Source organism: Anopheles gambiae, chromosome 3, assembly GCF_943734735.2.
Source record: "Anopheles gambiae chromosome 3, idAnoGambNW_F1_1, whole genome shotgun sequence".
NCBI classification, from domain to species: domain Eukaryota; kingdom Metazoa; phylum Arthropoda; class Insecta; order Diptera; family Culicidae; genus Anopheles; species Anopheles gambiae.
Window position 1 is genome coordinate 68,574,096 of NC_064602.1, and position 12,981 is coordinate 68,587,076.

At 42.6% G+C, this 12,981-nt stretch overlaps 2 protein-coding genes across 4 annotated transcripts in view; one reads left to right on the plus strand and one right to left on the minus strand.

The window, feature by feature from the left end:
* Positions 1-3,554: 3,554 nt before the first annotated feature.
* LOC1278860 (uncharacterized) lies at positions 3,555-5,004 on the minus strand. The gene is made up of 5 exons (XM_061661940.1): positions 4,818-5,004; positions 4,532-4,748; positions 4,370-4,464; positions 4,207-4,284; positions 3,555-4,133 (listed from the first exon to the last, which is right to left on the minus strand). The coding sequence occupies exons 1-5, from the start codon at positions 4,848-4,850 to the stop codon at positions 3,705-3,707; spliced, it is 852 nt and encodes a 283-aa protein (XP_061517924.1). The 5' UTR covers positions 4,851-5,004; the 3' UTR covers positions 3,555-3,704.
* Positions 5,005-5,521: 517 nt separating this feature from the next.
* LOC1278859 (serine-rich adhesin for platelets) overlaps positions 5,522-12,981 on the plus strand; it is a 61,732-nt gene continuing 54,272 nt past the window's right edge. The window contains exon 1 of one of the 3 annotated variants that reach the window (XM_061661928.1): positions 5,522-5,611. The gene's annotated coding sequence lies outside the window, so the exon portion shown is untranslated. Of the gene's footprint in view, positions 6,079-12,981 lie in introns of all 3 variants that reach the window. The other 2 variants (XM_061661929.1, XM_061661930.1) reach the window with 2 other exon arrangements.

The following is a 12,981-nucleotide window of genomic DNA, read 5'->3' on the forward strand; positions in this document are numbered from 1 at the left end:
GTTCTCTTCGAAATATTTCAACTTTTTGATTCAACGAGAACAGATAGCTTGCCGCCATCTTCGCTTGTATATGTACTGGTTTTGCACCCTTACTAATGTAACTACCAAATAGAGCAGTGACAACGCTTTTGGCTTCGAACCGAGAAAGCGTGTGTTCAAATCCTGATTTTTTATGATCTTTTTTCTGTGCTTATTTATTTTTATATTAATATTTTCTTGCTATAATTAATATAAACAAAATTTTTGTGAAGCAAAATTAAAATACAGGCGGTCCCCGAGATACACGGTACCTCTTATACGCGGATTCGGAGATACGCGGTTTTCTAAATTTGACAGTTCGTTGAACAAATTGTACTGATTTGACACATCAATTGTAAATTGCCAAATAATTTCCGTTTTGATCGAATGTTAAAAACTATTTCAAAACGTTTAAAACTGTTATATTCCGTCAGAATCATATCAAATAATTCGTAAAGTGACTAAAACCGCCCCTTACTTGCAAAATTACACGAAAATTTGTGATATTTTAGCTGGAAATCACGAGATTCGACTTACGCGGAAATTCGAGATACGCGGTATTTTGCGGCCATTTTCGGTCCCCATTAACCGTGTATCTCGGGGACCGCCTGTAATACCTTTTTAAAAATCATAATAATTACATTATGTTCACCCTTCGTTATCAGGATGGGAGAACCCAAATAGCCAGAATTGCTTAAGCAGCTCATTTTGGCACGCTAAAGATCGCTGTTCTAATTCGCCTTTTGCAGTAGATAAACAGCATCAAAGTTCTATGTGGGTCTTTCAAACAGCGCCTAAGCAGCTTCCTTATGCCACGATGCCAGGGATTATTTTTCTTTGTGTTTTATTTTCAAGCAAGCGTCATCGATGAAATAAAAAACAAAATTTGTTTGGTTTAAACACATATGTATATTTTTAAATCTTTTGTATTGATAAATTACACAAATTTTTACACAATTTACTGATAATTCACAATCGCTTCACTCAATATTCATTCTTCAAGTAACGAATCTAACTTGTGCAGCAGCAATGAGATTATTGCCGGCGTCCGTCTTTGACACTTTGACAAGAGCCACCTTGAACCGATGTCATGCATTAAAAAGCTATAAAGTTCCACCAAGTTCAGTACCCTTTCTTAACAAGCCTTCAAGTTCCATCATGAACCCTACGCATAGTGCTAATCAGCCGCAAAGTTCCAAAGAGTACCATGTGCCTGTTAAAAAGCTCCATAGTTCCGCAAAGTACCGTCTACCTCTTAATCAGCCACAAAGTACGACATCGGAACGATTTTTCGTTAAACAGCCCTAAATCAGCTATAAAGTACGAGCTGGCTATTTGGGAAATATGTATTTCATTTCTCCTTTTATTAGAGTTATCGAAATGAGTTTGATATATTAACACCTTTCAACGGGTTGGTCTTTAACAACCTAATAATGCAGACCATCATTAATAAAGTGAAATAGCTCAGAGCTTACCCAAATAGCCAGAATTGCTTAAGCAGCTCATTTTGGCACGCTAAAGATCGCTGCTCTAATTCGCCTTTTGCAGTAGATAAACAGCATCAAAGTTCTATGTGGGTCTTTCAAACAGCGCCTAAGCAGCTTCCTTATGCCACGATGCCAGGGATTATTTTTCTTTGTGTTTTATTTTCAAGCAAGCGTCATCGATGAAATAAACAACAAAATTTGTTTGGTTTAAACACATATGTATATTTTTAAATCTTTTGTATTGATAAATTACACAAATTTTTACACAATTTACTGATAATTCACAATCGCTTCACTCAATATTCATTCTTCAAGTAACGAATCTAACTTGTGCAGCAGCAATGAGATTATTGCCGGCGTCCGTCTTTGACACTTTGACAAGAGCCACCTTGAACCGATGTCATGCATTAAAAAGCTATAAAGTTCCACCAAGTTCAGTACCCTTTCTTAACAAGCCTTCAAGTTCCATCATGAACCCTACGCATAGTGCTAATCAGCCGCAAAGTTCCAAAGAGTACCATGTGCCTGTTAAAAAGCTCCATAGTTCCGCAAAGTACCGTCTTTCTCTTAATCAGCCACAAAGTACGACATCGGAACGATTTTTCGTTAAACAGCCCTAAATCAGCTATAAAGTACGAGCTGGCTATTTGGGTAACGCAAGAGAACATAACACGTAAATCGTGCTATCGAATCTCACGCTCATATCTGGGAACACTACAACAGTGCAGTGTTGAAGACACTTGTAAGGTTTTCTTTTGACAGTTGCAATTTAAAATTTCAAATATAAAGCGAAATTTTTCATTGACATATTTCAATAACATTTAATTACTGCTAAATGCACTGCTGATCGTCTTCACTTCGCGATTAGAAGGCATTTAACGGAAATTTGCGGGTAGGGTATGCACAATTTACCACCGAAAAAAGCAATTTTTCATACAAAATGTATGACCTATCCGGGTAGGTGGTCATAAAGATGGGGGTGTATTTTTGGTCATAGAAACGAAGGTTAAGGCAGCGGTAATCGCTACTGCGGGCGTGCGGACGTGCGTGCGGAAAAATCAAAATTGTTTGATTCTGACGCATGCGGTTGAAAACTATTACCCACTGCGTGGGTCAAATTCCATACATTTTCAGAAAACGCCCGCATCAGCGATTACCGCTGCCTAAATGTTTGCGTTCTCAATAATGCTCCTGCCGAAATCTGCCAATATAATCTGGCCACACTGGCCCGCAGGGCAAAAGCTCGCTCGAAAGGTCAAAGACCGTCGCAAAACGTCAAAAACGACCGTCGCCAGCGCCTCGAAATCGTTGCGAGTTTCGCTCGCTGGCGACGTCGGTTTGCAGTACATGCGACGCCGGTTTTGACGTTTTGCGACGGTTTTGCGACGGTGGCCGCCAAAAAGCTCGCCTTGCCCTGTGGGCAAAGTGACCAGAAATATGGATGTATATATATATACATCCGCCAAAAGGATTGAAGGAAAAAATCTCAATATTTTAATCATCGAACTACAAAACTCAGCCAAACAATTAAATCAATCTAAATAATCTAGTGAAAACCAAATGACAGCATGTACGATAAAATCGTATCCAATGGAGCACTGCTGCGGCCCTGAGTGGTCGCGTGGAGCCCCGAGAAAAAGAACTTGTCACCACTGAGAAAAAAAATGTGCATCGTAGTCCTTCTTTGGCTTAGAATTCCAATTTTTAGATCGACACTTCAGAAAAATCTTCATTTGTGTAATCGATGAACCAAATCTAATCCATATCCTTAATAAAGGATGCATATTCTTGTGAGATGGAACTTTCTTTTTGCGCATTAGCACCCCTCCCCCCCTATCTCGCTTAACACTTTTTACGATTTTACTTCTTTAAAGTTTCGAGTTTTAACCTACCGAAAACTACCGATAAAATTTTGATGCGCCTACCGAAAACCGCCAAAATAATCTGGCCACACTGATGACAGCTCAGAGCCAAGACCAAGGTTATGAGTGAAAGATGTGTCGATCAAGGTGTGTATGAATGCGAATGGGAAATAGCAAAATGAATCGGTTTGAGTTGTTGAAAAGTTTTATTTTCAATTGTTGTACCATCTTAATTCAATATCTGTCAGGAGCTGTGTTTCCTTTCCGTAGTTTGAGAGTTTAATCAATTAAAATAAGTCATGTCATTCGTGTATCATCTACTTATACTTCTTTGCCGTTAGTCAAATGAATCTCCGAACTGTTGCTCGTACTGCCGCTTCTGCGCCTTTACGATCAGGTCGTGAATTTCAATCTGAAGCTTTCGTTTCACTGGAGCCGAAAACTGTTTCAGTAGGTACGCTACACCTTGTACGTAGAAAAAGTCTTCATCCTGCTCGCCGACGGCATGCGGTTGAATACTGATCGAATGGTGCGTTTGGTTGCGAGGAATCTGTTTCGGTTCGGGAGGGCGAGCTGAACATTCTTCCAATCTCTCAACCTCATTGTGAGCGGCAGCGAAATCGGGTGGCGGTGCTGGTGGTGATGGTGAATCCATTGCCGGCTCATTCTTTACTACACCATCGACGGGTGGCTCGGGTTGATTCAATGCCGTGGGAGGGTTGTCCTGCATCGGTTTTCGATGTGTGAGGCTGTTTGGAAATAGGTTCTGTGGAAAATTTCGAAAAATATGTATAGTATGTTAAAGCACACAACGATTGAATGGAGTGTATAAATAGTACCCTTCGCATTTTAAGCTTCATTTTGCGCACTGGATTAATATTGTTGGGACCTTTGCACACCACGCGCATCTTTGGAGGCTGTAATAGTGAGAAGGAATTTATAGCGAAATGGTGTCCTAATCAATTGGAGCTTTGTTTACTGGCTCCGCTTGCTTTTACTTACATTTATACTGCTCTGTTCTTCGTCGTCATTTGGTCCGTCCAGGAATTTCATGGCTGGAAAGTACACCCAGGTTACCGAGTCGGGCCCAACAGTTCCTAAAATTAAGCATAGCACATCACACACATTTCTACTCCATATGTAGCACCCGCGAAGAAGTCTTACTGCAACGCATTTTGCATTTCCTGTACGAGGACTGCAGAGATCGCCACTTTTCCATCAGGTCGTATGCGCTGCAGCCCACGGTTTGCGAGACGGTCTCCCACGCTTCTTCCCGGCTCGGCTGCTGGTTGTTGATCCGGTACGTCCGGTCCCACAGGCACCGATGCTCCCGTATGACCGAGATGAGATTCAATGTTTCGTCCTCGGTCATCCAGATCGTCTGCAAAGCGCGGCACAGGTCCAATGGTGAGAAGAATGGGTACAACTGAAGTGCACCGGCCCCACCTACCTTCTTCCGTGATCTCTTCATTGTCTCGTTCATTGCCGGGTTTTTGGCAAACTATTGACTAATGGAGTAGAAATATAGCCAGAAATAGTTGGAAACAAGTGCGTCCGAAATAATCGTTTTGTACGGGTAGGGGAGCAATTGTTTGGTTCAGTATGCAATGTAAACAAACGAAGCATTCGGCCTTTGACGTTTCTTGGTGTGCCAAGGTTTATGGAGAGAAGATGTTTTAGCTGGCTCAAAATTAAGATTTTTATAATTGTCTTTAATTTTTTAAGAGTGTATTCATGGTATTGGGTGTTATAAAAAACCATTAAAAACCGTTTACCATAAATTTGGGAATGAAAACAATAACCGTGGGAATTTGGGCATAATTTTAAATAAAAATAAAACAATTACTAAAAATTAATTCAACTAAATTTAAGTTGAAATTACCCCGTGTGCATCACTACCGATCATTGGCTGCTCACAGTAGGATGAAGCGAGCCAAAAAGCACCCTAGTATGTTACACCTCACTCTCGCACATTGTAGAAGCCGCCTCTTCTCCAGCATCTTTCGATTCCTCTTAACATCGCTGTCTTTCTCTCTTTCTCACACACAGTTTTCCGTGTACCCTCTCTCACCAAAACCAAAAGCACCGCAGCACTATGGGAAGGCACGCGCAAATCGGTCACAATCCGAGAGAGCGTAGAGCGATGCAGAAAAAACAAATTCCGATTCTGTCGTATTTCTGCTCTCGCCTCGTACGCGTCCGGTTCGTAGTCGTAGCGTGCTCCGCCGTGTTCAAACAGAAAAAGTAAAGTTCTCCAGTGTGTGTGTGTGTTTTTTCCTCTTACAGCGGGAAATTAATCGCATTTCGTAGCCCTAATTTGAGTGGGAAGGGGAAAGAAAACAGTAAACGTTTCTTACATTTTACAAGGTGTACTTGAGGGGGGAAATTTTGTGGAGGTTTGGTGGCTTGTGGGGTGTTATTTTTCCAGTGCGTAAAAACGGTGATTTTATATGTTCTGTTGATGTGTGGAAGTGTGTGTGGTGACAGTTTTTTTTTTGAAAATGAAACAAATTAAATTGCAAACCCCCAAAATCCTTGCAATTCAGGTTGTATGTGTGTGTGTGTGTGTGAGTGTGTGCGCGCAATGCAATAAAGTGCAACCTATCAAGTGCATACAGATCGCAAGCGATGCATGGTGGCGTTGAGAGCGAATATCAGCAGCAGCAGAAGCAGCGCCACCAGAGTAACCCGTTTACGACCATATTTAGTAGGTTGGTACAGTGTATTAATCCAATTGCATACATTTTCCACCAGCCCCACTTTTCGCTAATATTTCCCCATATCCTTCCCTCCTCCATCTCTCTCCCATTTTTGCTGCATCGTCGTCCGGTCCGGAAATGCAACCGCGTGCATCAACGAAAACGTGAATGCGTTTGCCGTTTTTTGTTTCTTCTGTTGCTTTCTGTTTGTTGCTGCGTTGCCTACTTTGGGTCGGTTATTGTTGTTGCTATTTGCTGGTGCGCATCGTATCACCTTTCCCTTGGCCCTCGCTGGCGGTGATGGTGGTTGCGAGTTGCGAGGGAGGAAGCTGCGTGTGGTTGTGCGTTTTGTTGCGCTTCGTTTCGCTAAGTGCATTTTGTGCTGCACTTGAAATGGAGGAGACGGAAGGCAAGGAAATATCGAAAAAGGGAGAAAGATGTGCTTTTGTGCCTGTCTGTGTGTGTGTGTTAGTTGGTCAAATGGTTGCATGGTGTGCATGTGCAGTTGCTGCACGGGATGGAATGGGAAACGGGAAGAAAAATTCAAGGCCCAAACCAAGATGCATCACGCGCTCTCTCTGGACGGTGGCTGTGCACTGTGCATGTCCATGTTTGTGTGTGTGTGTCTGTGTTGAAAGAATCATATGGCATCCGGGATGGGTAAAGTGAGTGGATTTTTGTATCTTCCAAGACCCCTGTGAAGGCTGTGGGCTGCAGGAACCAGAGGAGAAAAAAACGATAAGAAAAAGGAAACCAAAGTGTAGAACGTCTTACCCGACCGAACACAGACCCCCAACAAAGTTTGTCGTCAAAGTGGCCGTAAAGGAGTGAGAGATGAGAAAGCAAAGGCATGTGCAAGGCGGCTCTTGATCAAAGTGTGCGGCGATGGCGACAATGATGATGATGGTGTGTGCGATAGTACATGAGCACACCGACAAACGGTGCCTGAATTCGATAATTAAAGTGTCAGCAAAAAATGCAGCAGACGACAGCAAGAACTTCATACCTCTTATTCCTCCTCCAACCAAGAACAACAATTAGCGCATATTGCAAAACGATGTTCAACGAGGCGCACATGTTCTTTTCGCACACTCAGTTCCTGCTCCCTGAGATAATTATTGATAAGAAAGTTGCCAAATTACGAAACAAAAACAAACCACAAGAGAAAACGCACAAAAAGAGCACTCGAACTCGGCAGATAGTAATCGAGAGGAAAAGTTGCTCCAATCGTGACCTTTTTGTGTTTAGAAAATGACGTCTGTTTTTCCTAGCTAACGATGGGGCAAAACAAGCAGGAAATCTTTCATCATCAGTTTATTATTTTAATCGAACGAAACCATTCCTATTATTTGCTCTTTCTCTCTCTCTCTCCCACTCGATCCCTCAATGGCATGGCCAAGGACGAGTTTATTTGTTTTCCACTTAATTTTCTCCCGTTCCCATGTCGTTTGATCTTTGCTAATGACTGGGGATAAGCAAGGCATGGAAAACCCCATACAGCATTTTCCATACAACCCAAGGGGAAAAAAGTAACACGCATATTATGACTTTATGTTGTTTTTTTGTTGGGTTTTTTGTTGGGAGAGAAAAACACTATCCAAACGCAGCACAGCATCCGAGGGGAATTTGCTGCCAGCTTCTCTCCAATTTGCTCGTGGAATTTCTTTGTGGCAACATCACGCACAAACAAAACGGCCAGCGTGTGTGTGTGTGTGTGTTGCACCCCAACTCGATCCAAGCAAGCCACCCCGGTTGGGGGTCGTTCTTTTTGCTACGGCGACTGCCTGTGTTCCAGCGCGTGTTCCAGGTTTGCGTCTCTCTGCTAAGTTCAAGGTCAGAGTTGGCTAGGGTGAGATGAGATGCTGCGAGATGCTGCCGTGAGAATGAGAGATAACGCGCAACGCAAGGAGAGAGAGAGAGAGCGAGTGCGAGCGTAGAGTTGTTGAGCCAGAGCAAGTGGAAAATGCGTAGCATAGGTTAGGGGTGTTTCAATAGAATGTCGCCTCCGGGTGGGGACCGACAACACCGAGACTTCCTGTTCTGATCCTGTTTGTTTGTTTTTTTTCCTTCTTTTTCTCCCCTGGTATCGTGGGAAATGCCAACTCCTGTGAATGAACTAGCAAGTGCGAAAGGTGAACTCAAAACTCAATTATAGGCAAATCTTGTTATACGGATCCAATCAACCGCTTGCAAAAAAAAGCTTTTACAATCCTCACACTTTGGGGAGGAACTTGTGAGAAAAGGGTGTGCATGTGATTCATCCATTGGAAAATTGGAATCAATCACCAATTTCCACGGGGCCCTGTGGCATGGAAATTTGCTATTCAACGTGTCATCGATACCAACAAACCCTGAACCCTTGGAGCTAATGTGTTTCGTCCGGAACGGAGAGCAAGAGAGACAGGGAGATAGAGAGAGGGGGCTCTGTTTTTGGGGGCGGGTTTTCCAAAGATTTTTGTTTTGGGTCTAACTTTTGATGGAATTCTTCCGCGAGGGAAAGTTTTCACTTGGCACAACACAAATACCACCACCATCTCCTTCAGCGACCTTAACGCTGGGACAGTACTGGGAAGTTCTACGGTACGTAATCGATACGTGGGCTTGCTATTTGTTCGCAAAAATCGTCTCTCTGGAAGGGTCTAGTTAAACCTAGCGAAAGAGAAAGGGAAGGAGCAAGAGAGAAAGCGAGAAAAAGAGAGCTAGGGAGAGTGAGAAGCATGGAAAAAAGTTGGTCCCCAATTCTGGAATGCGACGCACTTCTAGGGTTTCGGATGTGGAAAATAATGATAGAGGCGGATTGTGGGGGGGACCGGTGTGTTGTTATTTTACAGTGTCAGAGTGTTAGCGAAGGAGCGCGTAACTTTTCGAGGGAAGATTTTTTTGGGCCAGAGAGTGTTATTTGAGAAGGAGGAATATACAAGTAGCTACGAGAGTATCCTGTATTTACATTTTAATAGAGAAAGGATAAACAGTGCTTATTTAATGAGATAAGAGATCTTGTCTAATAATCTTCTCCTAATTTGCTGTCATAACCTCGTTGTTATCTCATCTTTTTTATATTTTTTTTTAAATCTACTTACCCACACCCCTTTTTGATTAATAATATTCTCCCTGTTAGTTGGAGAAATTTGTTACATTTTACTCACTCAATACCTAATTTCACTTGAAAAAGTCATCCCTAGTCTTTCCCGGATAATAATCCAGATTGGAATTGAATGCACGACCTGCTGTACGCGGAACCAACCATTAGCCAATGACACTAAATGAGCGCTTGTTATTGTTGTCGTTTAACATGAATATGAATGCATGACCAATCGCTTGCTTTACCTGTGCATTGGCTTCTAATTGGCTCTGTAGAGACTAGAAGTACTGCAAAAACATCATTTTTGAAAATTTTATTTAATATAGTACTTATTATATCGCACTCCATTTTAATCCTGTAATGAAATAAGATAACACTTTATTTATATTTAATAAAAACAATTACGACTTAAGCGTAATCGACATCTCTATTGAATTAAGACCATAATTACACGAATAAACTCCTCATTATCGATGCAAATGGCGACGCTACACGCTTCAGCCCGTCATTTCTCAGCGCAGTATTGCGCTCGTTCGCTTATAAATTACCACTTACAGAGGGTGCTCTTTGTTTATGCTGTTTTTACTTACTGCTACGCAGCGTTCTAACTTCGTACGTCGTGCTTAAATTGTGAAGCAGTAGCATCCAATGATTGACTGACGATCATCGGCCAGCATTCGATTCTAAGAATCACCCTGCTAGCTGACTCACTACTTACACGCGCTCTCAGAAGCTCGCTTTGTGTTATGGGGCCGATCAGAAGGGCTGTAAGCGTACAATTTGCGTGTCGCGCCGCTAGGCGTTTGCTGCGACGAGGACCGTATCGGATCGTGGCCAAGCGATCGTCATGTTTGCTTCATTTGCTGTAACTGTGTTCGAGACGTTTGTGCGCTCGCAGCTGGCGTCCAAAGATGGAGCGAAAACATCTCGCGAATGAGCAGTTGTTTTTTTTAAATTTTATCATTGACGGTGCCGTTTTGGGCTTGAGTGTTTTGCATGGTGGTCAGTTTCTTGACTGGCCAATCGTGCGTCATGTAGATGTTTGCTGTTCTTGGCAACCTTGATCGACGAACAGCTGGTTCTATAAAGCAGGCAGCGAGTTTTGAATGCAGCTGATGCATGTATGAGGTCCAATGAATGAGATGAGGATTAGTTAATATCACCCATTTTTGGGATGCCTCAACCAAGTCGATGACATACAATATGAAACAACAAGCTCGTGTTTTATTCTAATCCAATTCCCTGCAACACTGGCACACGCTACTTCAAACAACAGTGTCTATTAGATAACAAACTCCACTTTCTTCCCGTTCCGAACAATAAACCATTACGCCGTCTTTCCCTGGTGCCCTTGTGAAGCACCAGATAAGCCTCATTTGCGAAAATAATGCGTACTTTCGATGGGATTTGTATCTAATACCCTTCAAAAACCCCTCGATACTTCGGTGTAACTAACACCGACGGCGGGTGCGACAGGTCATCCGCCTTTGTAGCTTACCCTGTGTAGCCTAGTAAGTCGGTTCCGGTGCTGCCAAAAAAAAAATCCACCTTTGCCATCCCCGTTCAGCAGGATGTGGCAGCGTAACGTGATAGCCGATCGTCCGTTACCGTTGCTTGTAGCATAATTTATTTACCTTTTTTATTGTCAATACACTGTAGCAATTGGATATGGGCCCTGGCGTGTGGCTCCAATCGATTCTGCTGCGCCGATGACAAACATACACAAACACTGTCGACACAGCATGAGTCTTCTTCTGCATTTGGCGGACGGCGCTTGGCTCGCCGCATGACGTGCCGGGACATCGTTTTAATTGAATTTCGCTCACACTTCTCCCAAGAACTCGGCGCCAGTATGTGTTTGTGTGTGTGTGGGTGGGTTTTTCTTTGGTGTGAAATTTTCCCTTCCCAGGAACGGTCAGGAAAAGTGTTTTGGATAAAATTCAGCAACACGTTCAGCTTCTTGATACATGCAGAACGATGAAGTAAGAGAAAAAAAGCACACACATTCCTGGAATGTGAGTAAGCAGCAGCTCGTTAGCACGATCTGTCATCAACCGTGAAGTGCGTGCGCCCCTCCCTCCGCCAAGATGATGGGGAAAAAAAGAAGAGGCAGCAAAGTAATGTCGAGAGCGCGTTCGAGATGAAAAATCCACCGAAAAGCGGTTTCTCGGGGATTGGATTGTTCCATCCTCGAGCTGTGTTTGGCGCGTTTGACAGTCGTGTGCTTCGTCGTTTGTTTTCGGGAAAAAAACCCGCTTCGTGTGAAAATCCATTACAAGAAGTGTGTGTGTGTGTGTTGTTGGGGCATCTTATGCCAAATGAAAATTTGGTGGAGGTGTGGTTCCTTTCCCTTCTCAAAGTGAAGAGGCAAAAAAGTAAAAACGGTTTGCAGCTTGTTTGACTTTGGCGGCCCTTAATTTTCGATGATTCATCCCAATTGCAAAAGGGAGTGAGCGAGCGAGATGTTTGTTTATTGCTACAGCAGCACAAACTCACACACACAGACAAAAATGTTGATTAATATTTGAAACCAAAACATGGAAAACCATTCCCCATAGTGATGGGAAAAGAAGTGGTTTGGGCGTGGGTTTGTTGACAAAATTGTTGGGAAATAACACATTCCCGCTTGTTGACAGTCTAACAACATCGTGTGTTATCGTGATCTTTTAGCGCTGGCTAGAAAATAACAAGATGGATAATTATGGCGATAAATTATGTAAATAATTGCCTCGAGGTGAGGACTGGTGAACGCATCCCAATTCAATTGTTTCGGCAACGATTTATCTGTTGGAAGTGTGGTATGGTTTCATTTGCTTCTTGCACTTTGGTTTATGCAGTTGTCATTAAAATGTTTGAATTTTTTATACAATCAGTTCAGCTTTTATTTCAAAAAGTTTATGCATTGAAATAGATTTTAAAACAAATAGACAAACAGACAAGAACACTTATTTCATTTGATAGAAAATTACAATTTATGACTGTTTTTAGTTGTGTGATCGAACGAGATACATTATGTTCTTCATCTAAACATAAAAACTAGAACAAAAATATTGAAACAAATGTGATTAGTTTCGAGCTTTTCTCAATAAATCAGTCTTAAAATATAAAAATCATACAATTGCTTTTATTATTGTTAAATACATTAAAATAAGATTATTGAATAGTTTAAACAGATTTAAATACTACCGTTATAATACTTTAATCTGTCAAACTTTGTTCAATACTGTCAAATTTAAACACGAAACGTTTGTTTTCCCGTTTAATAGTCCACTTCTACTGCTTCCGTTCAGCTTCCGGCTTGACTATTTCCTGACTCTTGTACACTGTCAAATTGTGCCCCACCGGGCAATGATTTACAACCCAACCTACAAAGCTCGTCTCAAGGAGCACGGAAAATTGTACGGAAAACCCGGTGCAAGATATCTTCCAGCAAAGCCGCGCTTCGAGCTGCGGATTCGGAAGATTTCGCCCGCGCACTACGTTTGGTACACGACGACACGCACGCGTTTGTATGTGTTTACTCTTTCCGCTACTTATTGGTGGTGCTATTAATTTTTACTGCCCGCCCGACGGTGTGTGGGTTTTTGTGGTCCAGTTTTTCTTCCAATCGTGCACAATTTTGCCGTTTCATCCGCGAGTCGAGCTCCCTCGCGTGCTGTGCGAAGTGTCCCCCGCTGCGAAGTGAAAAGCAGCGACTTGTTTGTTTTGTGGTTTCAAAATTTCCCTACGCCTGATTAGCGCCCGCACCTTCGGTAGAAAGTGAACCCGCGCTGATCGACAAAAGGGCACGAAAAATGGAAATTTGTTTAGGGAAGCCAGGGCAGCGGCGCCCG